The sequence below is a fragment of the Amblyraja radiata genome, chromosome 28 (assembly GCF_010909765.2).
Source record: "Amblyraja radiata isolate CabotCenter1 chromosome 28, sAmbRad1.1.pri, whole genome shotgun sequence".
In the NCBI taxonomy this organism is placed as follows: Eukaryota; Metazoa; Chordata; class Chondrichthyes; order Rajiformes; family Rajidae; genus Amblyraja; species Amblyraja radiata.
Genome location: NC_045983.1, coordinates 10,973,117 through 10,995,767, shown reverse-complemented (window position 1 = coordinate 10,995,767; position 22,651 = coordinate 10,973,117). Strand labels below are relative to the sequence as shown.

The following is a 22,651-nucleotide window of genomic DNA, read 5'->3' as shown; positions in this document are numbered from 1 at the left end:
ACACATTCACTGAGAAAATGTGCAACCTCCACTTAGAGAGCACCAAGGGTCATAAACGAACCCGGTTCTCTGGCCCTTTGAGGTGGCAATTCTACCAGCTGTGCCACTGTTCTGCCCTTTAAATGCAATTTGAAAGTTGCCAATGAATTTACTATAGGCAGCATAATCTAGTTCATAACACTTTTGCCAATCCAGACCTCTTCTCTCTCCTGTCATTATTGGGTTAAGCCACAGCAACTGCGCCATCTGTCAGCAAGCATTGCAGGAGGCTTTCTTTGTTAATCCCTCCATCAGCAGTGGCTGCCTTTTCAGCTGCCAAGGTTCCATCCTCTGCAATCTCCCCCCTAATCCTTTCTGCCCACCTCCTTAAAGATGCTGTCATCCCTTTGATCACGTATCCTTTCCGATGCAGTAGCTTGGGGTCAAATGGAACGCTCCTGCAAACTGCCTCAGGTCCTTACTCAGCACAGTGCTACGTAAATACATCGTGTTGATGTTATTGTCAGCTTGTTTTTAAAGAAATACCCGGCAGATGGAATGAAGGCCAGGGCGTCAATATTCTGGAATACAAACAGAAACTGCAGGAAATTCTCAGGTCTGGTAGCAGCTTTAGAGAGAAAAACAGCATTGATTGTCGAGGTTGATGATCTTAGATCAGATACAATCTGACAAGAGGATTCCAACAGTTTATGTTTGCATTTGCAAATTTCCAGCCTCTGCAGTATTTTCAATTTTGAGGTTGAGATCTTGGATCAGAGTCAAATCACCGAGCCAAATATTGTCAAACTGAAGCAGGAATTTTTCTTTTCAAAGTTTCAAAATCCTGGACGAAACTGTTGGCAGGACATGCAGATGGGATTTCACTGGCAGACGGGTCGGAGTTAAGGTGCTGGGCAGAATTAGGTGGAAATGAAGGAAGTTTATTTTGATGAAAATACACAAGCTCTTTTCACCCATTATTGAAAAGGTGGGCACAAAATGCTGGAGTAACCCAGCGGGACAGGCAGCATCTCTGGAGAGAAGGAATGGGTGACGTTGCGAGTCGAGACCCTTCTTCAAACATGGGACTCCATGTCTTGGAGGACACATCAGCTTCTTGGTTTCACCTCTCACCCACTATAGTTTAGTTTAGAGATAGTGTGGAAGCAGGCTCTTCAGCCCACTCCGACCATCGATCACCCGTTCACTAGTTCTATGTTGCTCCACTTTCGCATCCTACACACTAGGGGCAATTTATAGAAGACAATTAACTTACAAACCCACACACCTTTGGAATATGACACGAAACCTGAGCATGCATTGAAAACCCATGCTTCAGAGAAGATACAAACTCCGCAGCCAGCACCCAAAGTCTGGTTCAAACCCGTGTCTCTGGCGCTGAGGCAGCAGCTCTACCGCTGCACCACTGTGCTGCCCATTAACTGAAGGGACAATATTCACATCTATAATGTCACCTGAGGAGTCTGGTTTCACAGGCACTCAGCATCTACCAAATCTACTCTGTAACATCCGGGCTGGCCATTGCACCACAAGAGACATCACAGGCATTTGTTCTCTGATCACAATCAGGAGAACAGAGTCTTCACTCCTCCCCAAATTAAACTCCAGCGTGAAAGTGTAGCATCTGTTGATTGCAATGGGATCAGCACCATTAGGCCAGGAAGCTCCTTGGCCAGCATCCATCACACTGAGAGAGACCAAGGTCTCACAGAGGTCCTTCTCAGACACATTCTTAAGCAGAGTAGTTTCTTATTCAAGTGCATTCTGAAGTGCGCTACGCGTCACTCAGCTGGTAAAGTATTAATTCAAGCAGGCAGCACCTCCTCAGAGCATCTGAGCCCCTGTCTCAAGCCTACAAGATTATAACCTCACTTTACACATGGATTACAGGCAAAGGCAACACCCTAAAGAACCTGAACTATCTAGTTGGCTGTTCCACCACTGGTTGCATCACAGGCAAACTCAGTCATGGGTTCACTTGACTAATGTTCATGAGATAACAAGCATCAGCCCATTGATAATTCACCAAAAAATTACCTCAGGACCTTTGCAATTCAATCGGTGCCCTGTAAGCACCAGGTGTACGTGTCAGTGAATATCCACATTCAGTTTGGGAGTCTGGCCCATGTTTGGCTGAGGCTTAGTACAAGATAGGGCAGCATTTTTATCAGCTGAATCACAACCAGTAACACGTCATAGAAATCCAGCTCCTTTAATGATTAAAACATTTGAGTGAATTGCCTTTTGACTATTTATGTTTATCAGAAAAAATCAAAACATAAAAGCCCATCACATTGCGAGTATGGAGTTCTGTAAACAATCACGGCACTGATATCTAATCGACTGGTTAAAGTGACTTTATAAAGTTACAAGTATAGGTTTTAAAATCGGATTACAATCAGCCAAGACAAAATTGCTACTTGCAATTAGATCAGGACAACGGCGTCAATACCAGCTCAAAGTTAATATTTGGAGGGACCAATGGGCTGAACATGTTGTACCCACTCGTTAGTGAGCTCGACCACTCAGGATTTAAAAACCTCACCTTTGTTCCCCAAGACAGTAGCACAGCACATAAACAGGCCCTTCAGCCCACCACTTCCATGCCAACCTTTTTGCCCATCTAGAACTATGGCACACAGCGCCAGATTTGATACTGACCTCGGAAGCTGTCAGCGTGGAGTTTGCATGTTTTCCCTGTGACCGCATGGGTTTCCTCCATGTGTTCTGGTTTCCTCCCACATCCCCAAGAATTGCAGGTTTGTAGGTTAATTGTTCTCTGTAAATTGCCCCAAGGGTGCAGGGAGAGGATGCGAAAGTGGAATAATATAGAACTAGTGTGAACAGGTAGTTGATGGTCAGTGTGGTTTCGGTGGGCGCAGGCGCCTGTTTCCATGCTGTATGTCTAAACTAAAGTAATCCTGGAAGAGGGCTACATCCTTCAATGCTTTTCCCATTTTACTATCCGTTTGAAAGTATCTTAAACCCGATTCCATCACCTCCTGCCAGTATGTACCAGATACAAACCATTCTGTAAAAACATAACCCCTCATACCCTCAGGGATATTATGACCTCTCCTTACAAACCAATGGGAGAGATTGGTACTGCTGCAAATGGTGGACAGAGAATCGGAGTAAAAAGCAAAGATCTTGCACTCATCAATAGCAATCACATCGCTATCACAGCAACGTACAGCCACTGCTGTACTTCTGAAGTGGTCACCATGATAATGTAACAAATACAGCGGCCAATTTGCACACAGCAAGTCCCCATCCTCAACCAAGCGATAATGAGCAAAGCCTTTTGTGTGGTGAAGCAATAACAATTTGCCAGGAACAATAATCCTACACTTCAAATATTTCCATGGAACCTTGTCCATCTCAGCCTTGATCAGGTGGTGTTCATGTCTGCCTTACCAGGCCATGAGTCAGTCCCACCCCAGGCATTTCTGCATAACCTACACTGATACTAGTACTGAGGGAGTTCTGCTCTATCAGAGATGTTGCAACCACAACCCCCCCCCCCCCCCCCCCATCCTCTGACAATTTGTTAACAAGACGAGGGAAATAAAGTGTGGCATCAGCCCCGGGGAGCCTTGCATGGGGTGGGGTCTGGCTTAACCAAGACGCCAGAAATCCAGGTCATGCTGGCATTTTCATGATAAGCAGTAGTTACTGTACAAGAGATTTGCATACAGCTGCAAAAGCAGGTCTGTTCACTTCACTGCCAACTACATTTAAAAAAAATCTAAATGGGATTTACATAGAACTGAACGTCAGTCCACGATACATCAGGTGGGCATAATAGTTTTCAGAACACGTCTAATAGCAGTCATGTCTCCCTCATTGGCTCTGTGGATCCAATTGGGATATGTCAGTATTAATCAGTCCTCACAATCCTTTTCTTAAAGCGACAGAGACACTCATCCATGCTCAGCTGAACAAAGGCACCGAGCTTCAGAGATACAGCAGACAAAAATACCCAGCAAAATAAACACCCACACACCCCACACCAACTGCTGGGGGAACGTAGCGTAGGTCCAGAGGGAAAATGGCCAGACCACATTTCAGATTGGGGTCTAAGAGTCCAATCCTGGCAGACCCGCAGAGTTCCTCCAGCAGTTTTTTATTTTGCTCAGTATTATAGCATCTGCAGTCTCATGTCTAGAGGGGGGAAAAAAAGATTGGGTTTTCAAAAGACTTCATCCACACAAGTCCCCTGGCCTCTCACTAGACAGTGGCAGCAATTCCATCACCCACAGCTGGAAAAACACAAAGATGAGACAGAAGTTGGCAGAGTTATGGAGTGAGAAGGGGTAGGAGTGGGAGCCTTGGAGCAGAAACACTGCAGGAGTAGCTAAACTGTGAACCATCACCAATCAAGAGCATCAGGAGTTTCGTAGTTAGGTTTTAAAGGCGAAGGGGAGCAAGATGTTTAGGATAGGAATTCCAGAAGCCTTTAGGGGAAAGAATCTCAGGAGACAGTTAGCTGCTTCTGCTGTTCCCAGAAGTAAAAGTTCCACTTCCCCAAAAGGAAAAAAAAAATCCTAAAGACAAATTGAGTAGCCACATTTACAAAATTAATTTCAGAAGTAATTTCAGAGTTAAGTTAAGAAATACAGCATAGAAACAGGCCCTTTAGCACACCAACTCCACATTGACAATTGATCACCCATTCATACTAAAGATAGGCACAAACAGCTATGATAGACAAAAATGCTGGAGAAACTCAGTGGGCGAGGCAGCATCTATAAAGAGAAGGAATAGGCGACGTTTCGGGTCGAGACCCTTCTTCAGACTGATGTCGGGGGGAGGCACGGGAAAAAGAAAGGAAGAGGCCGAGACTTCTTCCTTTATTTTTCCCGCCCCACCCCGACATCAGTCTGAAGAAGGGTCTCAACCCGAAACATCGTCTATTCCTTCTCTCTATAGATGCTGCCTCACCCGCTGAGTTTCTCCAGCATTTTTATCTACCTTCGATGTTTCAAGCATCTGCAGTTCTTTCTTAAACACAAAAAGCTAGAGTAACTCAGTGGGTCAGACAGCATCACGGGAGAAAAGGAAGAGGTGACGTTTCAGGTCGAGACCCTTCTTCAGTCTCCACCTGAAAAGTCACCTATTACTTTTCTCCAGTGATGCTGTCAGACCCATTGAGTTACTCCAGCTTTTTGTGCCTATCTTTGGTTTAAACCAACATCTGCAGTTCCTTCCTACACAACCAGTCACATTAGTTTATGCTATCTCACTTATCATCCACTCCTTGCACATTAGGGGCAATTTTACAGAGGCCAATTAATCTATAAAAACACAAGACTTTGTGACGTGGGAGAAAACCCATACAGTCACAGAGAGGTGCAAACTCCACACTGCACCCGAACCCAGGTCTCTGGTGCCATGAGGCAGCAGCTCTACCATCTGTTGGTCTCCTGGTTGCCCACCAATGATGAAAGAGCTTCCCTATAAAGGATCTGACATTCAGCTCCAGGAACCACTTTACCAATTTTATCCCCCATCACTCTCCTGAGAAGGCATCCTCTTTGGTTCCCACCCCGTCCTCCTGAGTCAACTTGACCCAACTAGCCCTTCAGTCAATTTACAAACACACTCTGAGGTGAAGGACCAGAGTTCAGGTTCTATCCTCGTCCTAAAACTTCAGCTAGTGGTCAAAGATGTCCACTGTTGCACTGCTCTGTGATCAGGAAACATCCTGCAGAAGGGCACGATAGATTCCATGGGATGGTTTTTCAAGCTCATTTCAAAATCATTCAGCAGAACTCACCAACTAGAACCAAGGCTGGCAGTAAGAGGGGCCTTCCTTGTCAGATTATTCCTGCATGGTCAGAGTCTCACTCCCAACACACTCTGTCCTTGAGACAGAGGCAATGGACTGTGCATTTGCAACGGTGGGATGGAAACAGATGCAAGGATTTTGATATCTTTGCTAAGCTCCTTTTGCAGAGGACTCTCTGATCTACGGCTGTTCCCAGAGCCTCACACAAAGAGAAAGATGAAGTACTGCAGGAAGAGCATCAACTTGGTGAAAGATACTCTTTGGTCTGCTCGAACCTTGTTGCTATTCCAGTATAACAAGATGTCCATAAATGAATGCCACAAACTGACACAGTCCAGGCTGCTGGTGTACATGTTCAGATAAGCACTGGGGCTTGTGTAACCAACACAAAGGCTTCGTGGGAAAGGACCCCAATCTAAGATCCTGCCACTAGTGTAATTGGATCCTGTATAACACACCCTATAAGTGTTTGCAAGGGCTAATGTTCAAAGAGGTCACATTAGCGGCATTGTGGTTTTGTTGATAGAATGCATTAACTTGATGGTAGGTTGAGTGTATGGACTAGACAAATCCATGTACTGTTTTGCCTTTCTTGTATCTAGTTCTTATCAATAAGATTTGTTTTTGAAATTAAATAAAGTGCAATGCAGGTAGTTCTGTAACGCCAGGGGGTTCAGTAAGATGTTAAATCCAAGGGTCCTGTTGCCTCTCCCAAGGCAATGATCCCATAACAGCATGAAAACTGACACCATTCAAGACAAAGCAGCCCTCCCAACATCCAGCCTCCATCACAGCTACACTGTGTACCATCAGGCCGTTCCAGGGGCACCTCCCATATCTGGCGACCTTTATCAAAGGGGACAAGGACAGCAGACCCCACCCCCTGCAGATTCCCCTCCTGGTCACATATTACACAAATCTGAAAGTGTATTTCCATGGCACTGCAACTCCCTACCTAACTGCACTGCAGGCTGCAACAGTTCAGGGAGGCAGCTCGCCACTGGCTTCATGCGAGCAAGTAGGGGGACAGGTAATACATCATGTCAGTGCCAGCAACATACACATCCCTTAAGTGAAGGAAAACAAACAGTTCAAAAAAACCTAAGGTAGTTCTTCCTGGGCCAATATTTATTCTTCAATCAACTGCCACAGTGTATGGAGTCATTATCACGTTGCTGTTTGCTGTGCACAAACTGGCAGCTGTGTTTCCCACACTCACTACACTTTGAAAGTACCTGCACAGCTTTGGCTGGCTCTGAAGGGACATTAAAATGCCCAGCAGATTTATACACTTTTTATTCCTATGTGTGAAGTTATCAGCACAAAAATACAGCTGCCATAGCAGTTTCTTCCCTGGTCGATAGTTTTTAAAATCCAGTTTCAATTCTGGAACTTACCGTTCAGAGTCATGACCTCAACTTTACCGAGGTCAGTGCTGAAACCACAATACCCATGGAACTGACTATACTCAGACTCCAGCCAGGAGTGACCAAAGAGCCAAACGCAGGCATACAAGAGATTAGAGGAACAGTGCTGGGCTTTAATTGAAAACAAATTAAAAAAGAAAAATATGCATCATTTTAGCACTGTTCCCCCCCCCCCCCCCACCCCTATATTTTTTGATTAAAGCACATTCAGAAAGTTAGCCCTCTGCTCTCACCGAGTTATTAATAGGATCAGAGATCAGGAGTCAAAAGATTCAGCACACTGGATACCCATGCACATTTATTTTCTTTTAGAAGCATATTAAGCTAGCAAAATCTGATCAACCACTGTAGCAGGCACAGAACGTGACAGAAACAAGAGTTCTATTGTGAGCCCTGTATTATGGGTCAGGAAGATTATTTGCAGCCACTGTGGCAAACAGAGTTTGTGTTGTAATACTGAATGTTAAAGCTGACAGAGTATATTTAGTGAGACTTGCCAAACACACAGCCCAGCGGGTAGCACATGGTCAGAAGGTCATGAATCCAAGTTCAGAGACCAGAGCCAGCCCAATATTCCCAGTGCATTACAGTGGGAGTGCCATGATCCCTCTGCTCTCAGTTAATATAAAATAACCCACAATACCATTATGTAGAAAAATGTATACATTTAAAAAAATAAACTTAGCTGCCTGAAGGAAATGAAGGACAGCAGACGACACGGCCACACGGAGGAAGAATTCAAAGTCAGTCATCACCAGAGTTCAAAGGACAGGCAACAAGAAGGATAAAATAGCACTTACTGTTAACCCTTGCCCACCACTCAATTGGAAGATGTGAACATTCTATGTCCATCTTTGATATTCTTATCCTACAACAATTTCTTTGTTTCTAGTCTATCACTCAGTCATAGAAAAATACAGAAAGGAAATAGGCCCTCCAGCTGACCAAGATGCCCCATCCAAGCTAGAAAAATTTGCTGGTGTTTACACTTTATCCCTCGAAATCTTTCCTATCCACGTACCTGTCCAAATGAATTTTAAATGCTGTTAAAGTGCCTGCCTTAACTACCTCCTCTGGCAGCTATTCACAATATATTTATGATCTGTGTGAAAAAGTTGTACCTCAGGTTCCTATTAAATCTCTCCTCTGACTTTAAACCTGTGTCCCTCTGCTTCTTGATTCTCCTGCTCTGGATAAAAGACTCTGCATTCACCTCATCGATACCCATCAGTTTTTTTTCTGCACAGATTTTTTGGGGGGGGAAAGCGAATTCCAGATTTGGAAAGAATGGTCTTACTGAATGATGAGCAGACTTGAAGGGCCACATGACCTACTCTTACTCCCATTTCTCATGTTTGGAAAGTTTCTCCAGATCTAGTTCTACATTACTCTTTATCCTCCACTCCCTATACATTAGGATGAATTTAAAGAGGCCAATTAACCTACAAACCCACACATTTGGGGGATGTGGGGAAACTGGAGTACCCAGAGGGATCACAGGGAGAATGTGCAAAGTCCACACAGATAGCAACCGATCTAACCCAGGTCTCTGGGCACCATGAGGCAGCAGCTCTATCAGCTTCGCAATGTGACGTGGGGAAGCATTTTCTGATATCACTCAGGAAGTACCTTGGAAATGAGTTCGTCGTGGTTGGCGAGGTGTGCCCGGCAGTGGATGCAGCTGTATGTCCTGTGGCACGTGGGAAGGTAGGCCTGGAACGTCTTGGATCTTGTCATCTTCACCATGGGGGCCACTGGACGCAGCGCGAACTCCGGGCTGCTCCACGAGGCGCTGAGGCAGGTGGGCTCGCACGGGAAACACTGGAGCACACAGGTGAAGGCCGTGATGTGGCAGGCAAGCGGTGTGGCAGGGCTCCACACGTTGCTGGGCACCAGGGTGGGGAAGGAGGGGAGGGCACTGGCCTCGCAACGAGGGAGTGACAGCCCAGGACACTGGCGTCTAACTCACCAACCTGGCACAGAGAGAACCATTCGTTAGTGCTGGAGAGAGCAATCATCATCATCATCAGGCCGGTAGCATCAACTCCTGCAAGAACACAGAAACAGGAACAGGAATAGGCCATTTAGCCCTTGAACCCACTCCGCTAACCAATGGCCCAGAACTTACGGTCAAAGCCATGGCTCCTCTTGATCTCGCAGAAAGCTCCCCAGAAAAATGCAGTGACTTCTGCTGAGAGCTTCCCCTTTCCAACACCTCCCACCGCTGGCCTCCAGTTCAAGAGACAATAGCGATATCCTCAACCTGGCTGAGCAGCCAATTCCATGAATGCATTGACAGATAGCAAACCAGGAAATTTTAAAAGAATGTTTAAGTATTCTTTTTAAATAAGTATTTAAAAAGAATACTTATTTTCGAACACCGTTTAAAGAAATTTAACTGGGTGCTAGATCAAGATAAGAACATGCATAATGGGGTAGAATCTGAAACATGACAACAGGATCTACCAAATTTAAAATATTATGCACTTGAATATGCAAGAAAATTATAGAATTCACTATTTTGTAGGCCCAGATAGTTTACTAAAACAATAATCATAATCTACATTAAAAATGTATTTAGACTTCATCCTGTCTCTATACATAATAAACATCTTGTTGTGCAAGCAAGGACACTAGTGAAAACTCCCTTAACACTTCTGAACAGCGAGAGGAAGTGTTTTTTTTAAATCATCCACTCAAGGCGAGAGATTCTGTTTCACAACACATCGAAAGACAGCTCCTTCAGCACTGCCTCAGCAGAGCACTGCAAGCAGCAGCCTCCATCCAGTGTGCATGTCTCAAAAGTAGGATTTGAATGTTCCATGGCAACTCAGCTTAGGGTTAATGTGTAGGAAGGAACAGCAGATGCTGGTTTAAATCGAAGATAGACACAAAAAGCTGGAGTAACTCAGCAGGACAGGCAGCATCTCTGGATAGAAGGACTGGGTGACGTTTCGGGTTGAGACACTTCTTCAGAGACATTTCGGGTCGAGACCCTTCTTCAAACGTCACCCATTCCTTCTTTCCAGAAATGTTGCCTATCACACCGAGTTACTCTAGCTTTTTGTGTCTATCTTTAGCTTAGAGTTAAGTTTGCCTCCTGACTAGACAAGGCTTTTTCTTCCTTCTCTCAAACAATTTGATTGATTGAATTGATTGAAAGATACAGCATAGAAACAGATCCTTTGGCCCATCAAGTCCATGTGGACCATCAATCACCTAATCACACTGCTATGATATCCCATTTTCACATCCACTCCTTTTACACTCTCCATCCACCCCCCATACGTTCTTCTGAACAATATTTGTAGGGCCAATAAACCAGCAAACCTGCACGTCTTTGAGACGTGGAAGGAATCCGGAGCACCAAGAGGAAACCTATGTGGTCACAGGGCAAACATGCAAACTCCACATAGGCAGCACCCGAGGTCAGGATCAAGCCAAGAGTCTCCATCGCTGTGAAATAATAGTTCTACCAGCTGCGCCACTGTGCTGCCCATTCACCAATTAACTTTCAACACCTGAAGCTGGAGAATAGACTAGTCTGCAAATATTAAACTTTACAGAGGCCACTGAGCAGAGCAAGCTAAAATATTGAGGCTGATCAGACCTAGAGAATTAATCTGTATTTCAGTAACAACTGGATATTTTATGTAACATACCGGAAAAACTTTTGAGAAGACTTCCAGACACATTTAAAACATAAGGCTGCTCTTCAATACTCTTAGTACCAAGGACATAGACTCGAGATGTTAACCCAATTACTCTCTCCAGAGGCTGCCTGACTCATCAAGTAATCCCAACCAATTCTTCTTAATTTTCAATACTGTACCATTTGGCCTACCAACTTAAATTACAACAAATCATATAAACAAGGATAACTGTCAATTCAGTGAAAAGGTAACAGCAATGGGTCAAACAGCTTCCTCTGTACTGAAGTTGCTATATTCTACAAACACACTGGATTGAGATTGGCTGCAACTCTTGGTGTTTCCAAGCAATGAAAGAAGCTTGTGGTGGTTTCTACACATTCAGATCAGCTATGGCACAATTCAACAGTTGCTATAAAATGATGCTATATAGTCGCTACCCAAGGTTAATTCATCAGAACGTCAGTCATACAGCATGGAAACAGGCCCTTCTGCCCAACTTACCCATGCTGACCAAGACGCTCCATCAACATTAGTCCCATCTGCCCATGTTTGGCCCATATAGGCTGTGGGCCGAGCATCAAAAATGTGTCTAGACATTAACTTTCGTGACCCATGTCTCGGAACTACATTAAATTTCGCACAGATTTAGATAAAATATAATTGAGAAGGAAGTCATAACTCGTCAGTGCCAAAAGTTGCACATTAATTAATTAAACTAATTAGAAAATGAGATCAAAAAAGGAAGCGCCATCTAGTGTCCAATGCCCATATTACACCATGGGGAGCCTATTTCCATGTTGCAGTCTCTTTAAACCATACATTAGTATATGTATGTATATGTGTGCGTGTGCGTATGACTTGTGAATATGACTAATCATATATAATTATGTATAATTATATTATATAAAAATAATATAATGAATATAATTGTGAGTTTTTTTTTGAATGAGACTGTCGCAGAGGTTCTCTTGAACCAGCCTAATTAATGGGTGAGTGCAGTTCCTGTGGGTTCCCCCGTTTACTGAACCCCACTGACTGCCAGTGTGCAAAGTGGGACTAGGGCAATGCCAGGCTGGGGGAAGGCTAAGGCAAGAAAATGCCTAACCCTAACTCTCCCCCCTTCCAGAGCTGCCCACGGCTGGAGCCGCTTTGGGACTGGCTGCGGGCTCCGTATGTGTGGCCCCGCCGCGCGTCCACCTCGGCCAGCATGCCCTTCTGGTGGTGATTATGCCCTGCACGCCGCCCGGGCCGACTTCAGCACCCCCATAGCGCCAGATCCGTCAGACCACCCGCTCGCTTGCTGCAACACCGGCCAGCCGACAGCCCGACCGACCCCTCGCTCACCAACCGGCGGCCCAACTCTCACCACCCATTAGCCTACCGACAAGCCCGACCGACTGACTGATTGACCGACTGACTGACCCTAATCCTAACCCTAGCTCTACATTTTTTTATTTATCATTTTTACTTAACAGTTCACATTATAACTTTATAAAGATAAATCAATTGAAAAACAAAATGAACAGCAAGGAGAGCATTACCTTTATTCCTTGGAAACCTTGTAATTGTTTTGATGGACTGAGGAGGCAGCCATGATCCCAGGGTCCTCGCTGCCTAGCGACCATAAAACAAAGCGTGGGATTGGTCAATTTACGTCCAACCTCAATGTCAAACGTGCATTGATTGGGCAATTACTACTCAGAAAATTTGAGGTTTTTCTCATATTTCTTAAATATGTGCAGTTTTTTGTCTTGACGGGTTTCTGGTATGATTTATATAATATTTTTACACAATATGTTAAAAATGTAGGTAGTTCCACGAGTTGGGTCACGAACCTGAACGAAAAAGCTCCTCGGCCCACAGCCTAATATCCCTCTAGCCCCTTCCTATCCACGTACCTGACCAAGTGTATTTTAAATGTCTGTAAAAAGGTGTTAAATACAGGCACATATTCAGTATTCAAGAGTATTGATTACGCCCACCTGGACAATGTGTTGAGGGTTCAAGCCCCACACCAAACTCAATGCTAGCATTTATTTCAAGAGGGTTTGCATACAAAGACAGGGATGTATTGCTGAGGCTCTATAAGGCGCTGGTCAGGCTGCATTTGGAATATTGTGAGCAATTTTGGGCACCATATCTGAGGAAGGATGTGCTGGCTCTGGAGCGGGTCCAGAGGAGGTTTACAAGAATGATCCCAGGAACGAGTAGTTTAACATACGATGAGCGTTTGACAGCATTGGGCCTATACTCGCTGGAGTTTCGAAGAATGAAGTAGGAGCTCACAGAAATGTACAGAATAGTGAAAGGCTTGGATAGAGTGGATGTGGAGAGGATTCCACTCGTGGGAGAGTCTAGGACTAGAGGTCATATCCTCAGAATTAAAGGACGTTCTTTTAGGAAGGAGATGATGAAGAATTTCTTTAGTCAGAGGGTGGTGAATCTGTGGAATTTTTGCCACAGAAGGTTGTGGAGGCCAAGTCAGTGGATATATTTAAGGCAGAGATAGATAGATTCTTGATTAGTACAGGTGTCAGAGCTTATGGGGAGAAGGCAGGAGAATGGTGTTAGGGGGAAAGATAGATCAGCCATGATTGAATGGCGGAGTAGACTTGATAGAACGAATGGCCTAATTTTTCTCCTTTCACTTATGGTCTTATGATCAGAGAACCAGCCTCACAATCCAGGTTGACCCACACAGGGCAGTACAGCACTGCCAGAGGGTGTTATCAAAGCACAACAATGTCTGCTCAAGTGGACAACAAGTTCTCCTGGTGCTATTGCAAAGAGCAGACATACTCCTGAACAATCACTGAAGGGTCCTGACCAGAAATGTCACCTATTCCTGCTCTCCAGAGATGCTGCCTGACCCACTGAGTTACTCCAGCACATTGTCTTTTTTTGTACATCAGCATCTTCAGTTCATTGAGTCGATATATAGACTGCTCCACTGAGAGATCTCCGCAAGGTATGCCGACTTTAAAGTTCTCCTCCTCCGTCCGACAGGGGTTTGCAAGATCCTCTCTCGCTGTTCTTCCTTTGTGATTCCTGGTGCTTTCCTGCTTTTTAACCATGTCCTGATCCACCTATCACTTGCCAAGTTTTGTTCCACAAAGAAACATAGAAAAGGGCCATTCGACCCTTTGAGCCAGCACCGGCATTCAATATGATCATGGCTGATCATCCAAAATCAGTACACAGTTCCTGCTTTTCCCCCATAACCCTTGATTCTGTTAGCCCCAAGAGATATATCCAACGCTCTCTTGAAAACATCCAGTGAATTGGCCTCCACTGCCATCTGTGGCAGAGAATTCCACAGATTCACAACTCTCTGGGTGAAAAAGTTATTCCTCATCTCAGTCTTAAATGGCCTACCCCTTATTCTTAAATTGTGACCCCTGGTTCTGGACACCTCCAGTGAATACAAGCCCAGTCGATCCAATCTTTCATCATACGTCAGTCCCGCCATCCCGGGAATTCTTGTTCTTGCCACCAAAGTGGATAACCTCACATTTATCCACATTATACTGCATCTGTTATGCATCTGCCCACTCGCCCAACCTATCCAAGTCACCCTGCAGCCTCATAGCATCCTCCGCCCAGCTCACATTGCCACACAGGTTTTTGTCATCCGCAAACTTGGAGATGTTACATTTAATTCCCACAGCTCTCTCCTCCCTACTGCAACGGGTCTGAAGAAGGGTCCCAACCTGAAACGTCGCCCATCCATGTTCTCCAAGTATGCTGTCTGCCTGCCGAGTTACTCCAGCACTTTGTGTCTATTTTTGAAAAGCAGCAGTTCCTCATGTCGACAAACACTGTCAGCGTTGATGTCAGTTTCTCTCTGGGAATGATGGAGACCTGGAACTCACACCCACAAACCACTCTTGAACCTTCATGCCAGCTGAAAATGTATAATTCAGAGCCACTTCCTCAATATCCATCAAACAAAACCTACTTATTGAATTAACTTTTGCTCACTTGTCAAACTTAAAAACGATTTTGAAGAACAATAGTGGTTCTAATCCAATGCAAATTGTGACTGTTGTCATTAGCCACCTATTACAAACATTTGTGGCACCCTGCTGTGTGCAATTTGGCTATTGTAAAAGCATATATTTTAACACGCAAGTTCCGTGGACACAAGGAACTGAAGATACTGGTTTACAAAATACGACACTAAGTGCTGGAATACCCAACAGGTCAGGCAGCATCTCTGGGGATCATGGATGGGCAACATTTGAGGTTGGGAACCTTCTTCAGACTGGCTGTAATGGAGGGAAGGAAGTGGGGGGTGGGAAGTGAATGCTGGAAGAGAGGTGGAGGGGGTCCAGGACAAAGGTTGGCAAGTGATAGGTGGAAAGACACAAAAAGCTGGAGTAACTCAGCGGGACAGGCAGCAGCTTTGGATAGAAGGAATTGGTGATGTTTCATAGATAATAGGTTCGAGCAAGCCCCGCCATTCAATGTGATCATGGCTGATCATACACTCAGTACCCTGTTCCTGCCTTCTCCACAATCCCTTGATTCGCCTAGCCCTAAGAGCTCTATCTAACTCTCTCTTTGAATGCATCCAGTGAATCGGCAGAGAATTCCACAAATTCACAACCCTGTGGGTGAAAAAGTTTTTCCTCATCTCAGTTCTAAATGGCCTATCCCTTATTCTTAAACTATGGCCTCTGATTCTGGACACCCCCGACATCAGGAACATGTTTCCTGCATTTAGCGTGTCCAATCCCTTAATAATTTTATATGTTTCTATAAGATCCCTTCTCATCCTTCTAAATTCCAGTGAATACAAGCCCAGTCACTCCATTATTTCATCATATGACGGTCCCACCATCCCAGGAATTAATCTCATGAACCTTCGCCGCACTCCCTCAATAGCAAGAATGTCCTTCCTCAAATTAGGAGAGCAAATCTGCACACAATACTCCAGGTGTGATCTCACCAGGGCCGTATACAACTGCAGAAGCACCTCTTTGCTCCTATACTCAACTCCTCTCGTGATGAAGGCCAACATGCCATGAGCTTTCTTAACTGCCTGCTGTACCTGGATGCTTATTTTCAGTGACTGGTGTACAAGGACACCCAGGTCTCGTTGTACTTCCCCTTTTCCTAACCTGACACCATTCAGATAATAATCTGCCTTCCTGTTCTTGCCACCAAAGTGGATAACCTCACATCTATCCACATTATACTGCATCTGCCATGCATCTGCACATTCACCCAACCTGTCCAAGTCACCCTGCATCCTCATAGCATCTTCTTCACAGTTCACACTGCCAACCAGCTTTGTGTCATCTGCAAATTTGCTATTGTTACTTTTAATTCCTTCATCTAAATCATTAATGTATACTGTAAATAGCTGCGGTCCCAGCACCTAGCCTTGCGGCACCCCTCTAGGCACTGCCTGTTATTCTGAAAGGGACCCATTAATCCCTACTCTGTTTCCTGTCTGCCAACCAATTTTCTAACCATGTCAATACCCTACCCCCAATATCATGTGCTCAAATATTGCCCACTAATCTCCTGTGTGGGACCTAATCAAAGGCTTTCTGAAAGTCCAGATACACTACATCCACTGGCTCTCCCTTGTCCATTTTACTTGTACATCCTCAAAAAAAAAATCCAGAAGATTTGTCCCCTTCGTAAATCCATGCTGACTCGGACCAATCCTGTTACTGCTATCCAAATGTGCCGCTATATCATCTTTTATGATTGACTCCAGCATCTTCCCCACCACCGATGTCAGGCTCGACTTCGGGTCGAGACCCTTCTTCAGATAGGTGGATACAGGTGGGGAGGGGGGGTTAATTAACAAATGGTTGGACAAAGGCCAGAGATGAAAAGACAGAAGGTAATGAGATAGGGAGAGAAGAGGCGTGAATTGTGACACCAGAGGAAGGAAATTTCTGTGGTTACGAAAGTTGCTGCAGATATGCAAGATCTTTCCTCTTCAAACAAGTTCTAATGCATTTCAGATTCTCCAAGGTAGACAAAAATGAGGCAGCATCTATGGAGCGAAGGAATAGGCGAAGTTTCGGGTCGAGACCCTTCTTCAGACTGATGTCGGGGGGCGGGAAAAAGAAAGGAAGAGGCAGAGACAGTAGGCTTGTGGAGAGCTGGGAAGGGGAGGGGAAGGAGGGAGAAAGCAAGGACTACATGAAATTGGAGAAATCAATGTTCATACGACTGAGGTGTAAATTACCCAAGCGAAATATGAGGTGCTGTTCCTCCAATTTGCACTGGGCCTCACTCTGGCAATGGAGGAGGCCCAGGACAGAAAGGTCAGATTCGGAATGGGAGGGGGAATTGAAGTGCTGAGCCACCAGGAGATCAGGTTGGTTATTGCGAACTGAGCGGAGGTATTGGGAGAAGCAGTTGCCAAGCTTGCGCTTGGTCTCACCGAGAGAGAGCAGTTCACAGCTGGAACAGCGGATGCAGTAGATGAGGTTGGAGGAGGTGCAGGTGAACCTCTGCTTCACCTGGAAAGACTACTTGGGTCCTAGGACAGAGTCAAGGGGGGAGGTAAAGCGACAAGTGCAGCATTTCCTGCGGTTGCAAGGGAAAGTACCGGGGAGGCGGTGTTTGGGTGGGAAGGGACGAATTGACCAGGGAAATTCTCAAGATTATTGCAGGCCAGAAGGCCATTTAATCCAATAGTCCTTCTCTGTGCAACAATACAATTAGTCCCCTTCCTCTATTCTTTCCCTGTGGCCCTGCATATCCTTCTCTCAAATACATGTTCAAAGCGACAATTCTCTTTCACTCCTCTGTACTGGTAATTTCCTCACAATGCCTAGCCTGCTCTCACCACCCCACATTTTACCTGATGATACATTTGGACAGGTGTGTGGAAAGGTTTAGAAGGATATAATACAAACACGGGCAGGTGAGACTAGCGTAATTTAAGCATCTTGGTCAGCGTGGGCAAGTTGAATTGAAGTGCCTGTTCTATACTGAATTACTCTACAACATTAAACACAGGAACTAAAGGAGTCCATTTAACTCCTCTAATTAATTGTGCTATCCGAATACATGACATGTAATCTGCATCTCAACTTTACCTGCCATGAGTCTGCAAGTCCTTAATAGCCTAACTGAATGTTTTTTTAATCTCAGTTTTGAAAACAAAATACTGTAGAATTTGAAGGACGACAAAAATGCTGGAGAAACTCAGCGGGTGAGGAAGCATCTATGGAGCGAAGAAATAGGTGACTTTTCAGGTAGAGACCCTTCTTCAGACGGATGTGGGGGTGGGGCCAGAAGAAGAAAGGAAGAGGCGGAGACAGTGGGCTGTGGGAGAGCTAGGAAGGGGAGGGAAAGTGGGAGAAAGCAAGGACTACCTGAAATTGGAGGTCAATATTCATACCGCTGGGGTGTTAACCAAGCGAAATATGAGGTGCTGCTCCTCCAATTTGCGGTGGGACTCACTCTGGCCATGGAGGAGGCCCAGGACAGAAAGGTCGGATACGGAATGGGAGGGGGAGTTGAAGTGCTGAGCCACCAGGAGATCGGGTTGGTTAATGCGAACTGTATTCCTTCGCTCCATAGATGCTGCCTCACCCGCTGAGTTTCACCAGCATTTTTGTCTACCTTTGATTTTTCCAGCATCTGCAGATCTTTCTTAAACATACCGTAGAATTAGGATTTCTGAAATTTAAAAACAGAACATTATGGAAATATTGAACTGGTTAGGCCTCATTTATGGACAGAGTTAACATTTCAGATTGATCTTTCATCAAAACTTTAACTCAGTTTTGATACTCCTCCTGTCCACAAATGTTTTGGAGTTTTATATTTCTTGGACGGAAGCCCCCCCCCCCCCCCCCACCCTTCCCTTCCTCTCCTCAAAGAGCCTGGATCTAATTTTTAGTTTTCCCCACTCCACCTGCTGCCCCTTCCCATTGAGCGCTCCATCTAAACCAGTAGCCAATTTCCTTCTATATCTCTCACATTCTTGGCAACATCCTCATAAATCATCCTTGCACTCCATCCAGCTTAATGACGTCTTCCTGTAGCAGGAAGATAAAACTGAACACTTTCATCCAAGTGCAGCCTCACCAACGTCTTACACAACTTCTATATTTCATGCCCTGACTGATGATGACCAACATGCAAAAAGGCTTCACCACCCTGTCTACCTGTAGTCAATGTCAGCTTTCTGGGGTAAAATAATTTAGGCATTAGTGGCACAGCTGGTGCCTCTATGCACCAGAGGCCTGGGTTCGATCCTGCCCTTGGGTGCTGTTTGTGTGAAGTTTGCATGTTCTCCCTGTGACTGTGTGGGTTTCCTTCCACATATAAAATATTTGCAGGTTTATTGGTTAACTGGCCTCTATAAATTTCCCTTGGTGTGTAGAGAGTAGATGTGAAAGTGGGACAACATAGAACTAGTGTGAAACCTGATGGATAGAAGATAGACACAAAATGCTAGTGCAACTCAGCTGGTCAGGCAGCATCTCTGGAAACAAGGAATGCGTGACGTTTCAGGTCAAGACCCTTCTTCAGATATGGATGGCATGGGCTTGCTGGGTTGGCTTGTTTGCAAACTGTATCTTGCAACCAGTCATACCGCATAGAAATAGCCTTTTAGCCCAACCCATCCATGCTGACCAAGATGCACCATCCAAGCTTGTCCTGTGGTTTTCCTGCGGTTGGCCCATGTCCCTGAACCTTTCCTATCAATCAATCAGTGTGCAATGAGTGAATAATTTTTCGTCCCTCTAACATGAGTAATCCTCATTCTAAAATCTCAATCCCAGATCTTGTCAACCCTCAGGCATCTTCTTCGTCCCCAGGCATCAACCAAGTGTCATAGAGCCATACAGTGTGGAAACAGGCCCTTTGGCCCAACTTGCCCACACTGACCAACATGTCCCAGCTATACTAGTTCCATCTGCCTTCGTTTGGTCCATATCCCTCCAAACCTATCCTATCCATGTACCTATCTAAATGTTTCTTAAATGTTTGGTTAGTCCCTCTCAACTACATCCTCTGGCAGCTTGTCCCAGACACCCACCACTCTTTGTGTGAAAAAGATATCCCTCAGATTCCAATTAAATCTTTTCCCCTTCACCTTAAACCTATGTCCACTGGTCCATGATTCACCTACTCTGGGCACGAGACTCTGAGCATGTACCCAATCAATTCCTCTCATGATTTTATACACTTCAACAAGATCACCCCTTATCCTCCTGTGCTCCAAGGAACCTTGCCTCTCCCTATAGCTCAGACCCTCTAACCCTGGCAATATCCTTGTAAATCTTCTTTCCAGCTTGACAACATAGTGATAGACACACAAAATGTTGGAGTAACTCAGCGGGACAGGCAGCATCTCCAGAGAGGAGTGGGTGACGTTTTGGGTCGAGACCTCCGTGAGTTGACTGAAGATTAGTTCAGCTGACGAAAGGCGGACGCGTCATCTCCTGCAGGCCCCGCCCTCCCGCTCTGGCTGACGAAGGGGCGGGGCCTAGCTGGGTGTTCGACAGCTCGCCCGCCCGCCCCTCCGCACTGTTGGTAAACAAATCCAGCACGTGACCCGCGCTCTCCTCCTTGTCTCCCCCCCCCCCCGCCGTCTGCGTCACTTCCGGAGACCGACCCTGTGGTTCCCAGGAGCAACGTTAGCCCGGGTGCTCGCGCCGTCACCGGGCAACCGTCATCGCCGCGTTCTATTCCCGCGACCCAGCGCGGGAAAGCGAAGTGGGGGGGGGGGGGGGGAAGCGATCCCTGCGCTCGCTTTGAACTGGGACAACGGGAGGGAGCAAATGGCGGGAAGATGATCCCTTGTTATTGCCGGGATAAGGGAAATTGGGACGGGAGATAATGACCCGGGACAAGTGGAGGCTGGATATTCGGGCTGGAGCTAGGACAAGACAGAGGCTTGGGGCTCATATTGACCCAGGACAACAAAGCAATCAGTGTGCAATGGGTGCAACCTCCGCAAGCAATCGGAACAATGGGGGGAAAAGGAGGAGGAGGAAGTGATAAGAGAAAATAAAAGACCATGCCTCTCCTTGCCCTAGGGTTGTGGGAGAAAGTGGGGGACATGGGACCAATTAAACTGGAATGAGAATTAATCTTGGACATAGTGGACAACGATGAGAGAGAAAGGAAATAGACCTGGGAACATCTTAACGTGGGCATGGATACCCCAACAATATGTAACATCCGATTGAACAATAAACTACATTAACGTAACCGAAAAATCACCACCCTGTAACCAAAAGAAACATTAAATTATACAGTTCGATCACCCCTTTGAAGCATTTCAAAATGCTCTGATGTCCATGTAAACAATAAGGTTCCATTGCACGTCTAACCTACTCCAAAGATCTAATAACTTTTCCGCCTGAAGTAGAAAATTGATTTCCAAATCATAAATAAATGTATTGAAAGTTCAAACGTAGACTGGGAGCCCCTTTCAAGTCTTTGTTCTGATCCCCGAAGCGTTTCCTGCGCTTTATTTTAAACTGTTGCATCTGGCGAGAGCGTGGGACAGGAACAAAAGAGCACCAAGGTGGTGTGAAGCAAGGGCTAAAATCTACCCTGCTTGATCGTATAGCCAACACTTACGAGTTTCAAAACAATCGTAACTAGAGGGGATAAATTGGGTCTTCTACAAGCAAAATGCTGTTTTAGAAGCTGGAGCGGTATTGCAACATCTGCATCCTTAAAAAAATATTTCCAATTATTAAATTAGGTTTATCTGCCAAACAGCATTTCATTTAAACCCCCTAAAACATTCGCAGAGCTTCGAGATTAAAAATTGCCGAGCTTCTCGCCGGCCTAACCACAGATTTCCGACTGCATCACATCAGTTTCTAGCAAAAACAAACCCAGATACCTACTGCACCAGCATCCCTCTAAACAAACAACGCCGCAGGACTGTTACACATGGCTTTTTTTGTGCAAAATTCCAATCATTCAAGTATTATCTTTCTTTGCATTAAAATAAATACATTGCAAACAGTCTGTAAAATGTAAGCTGGAAAAGAGGAAACGCACAATGGGAAATGTTGCATTTGAAACAAAATGTCAGTCCATTTGCAAACCCTTACCTTAAAATATGAAATTATAACTCCTTTACTAATTGTTTCTATTATTTGCCTCTGACTAAACGATTGTTTGGATATTTTTCTTTGCAATTTAAATTACAATTCACGCTAGACTGAAGAGCTGCAACCCCCGAGGAACTGCGGCCACCGCACTTTATACCTAGCGCATCCTAGCTTGCTCGCTAGGTGATTGACAACTTAATCGGCAATTCGGCGCTAGAGCGATCCTAGCAACACCACTGCCATTGGTCAATGCTCATCGACCCGGCCGCAGAATGTGCACCAATCACGTCTCACAGGAGGGGCGGGGCTTCGGCGGAGATGTTCAGGGTAGGTTGAGTCGCGGCAGACGTCACCTGGTCACCAACACCACCAATAGGCGAGCGGCTGGCGAAAAAAGTGGGGACTTGGATTGAAACCAGCACCAGGAATAATTGCAGGAAATTCCATCAAAAGAGCAAATGCAGACTTGCCCTTCCAGCATCCAGTCCCTTAGCACACATCCCCAAACAAAATGTGGCTATGCATTTAGTTTTGTAAAATAGCAATAGTTCAAAAATCATATCAATAAGAGCTTCCATTTGCAAAGCCTTCATTTTAAATTAGCTTGCATTTGTATAACACCCTGACAAAACAGCCTGCATTTATTTTGCCCTTTAAACAAAGAACTCAACCAACACTCTGCCATTGATATTAAAAAAGGAACTGCAGGTGCTGGTT

At 45.3% G+C, this 22,651-nt stretch overlaps 1 protein-coding gene across 4 annotated transcripts in view; it reads right to left on the bottom strand.

Annotated features, from left to right (window-relative positions):
• Positions 1-22,107, bottom strand: part of ypel2 (yippee like 2) — a 34,309-nt gene extending 12,202 nt beyond the window's left edge. The window contains exons 1-3 of one of the 4 annotated variants that reach the window (XM_033045787.1): positions 21,935-22,107; positions 12,413-12,485; positions 8,848-9,265 (exon numbers count right to left, since the gene is read on the bottom strand). In XM_033045787.1, coding sequence (XP_032901678.1) covers positions 8,848-8,964 — 117 coding nt within the window. In that variant the 5' untranslated portion in view covers positions 8,965-9,265; positions 12,413-12,485; positions 21,935-22,107. The remainder of the gene's footprint in view (positions 1-8,847; positions 9,266-12,412; positions 12,486-21,934) is intronic. The other 3 variants (XM_033045788.1, XM_033045789.1, XM_033045790.1) reach the window with 3 other exon arrangements.
• Between the last annotated feature and the right edge of the window lie 544 nt (positions 22,108-22,651).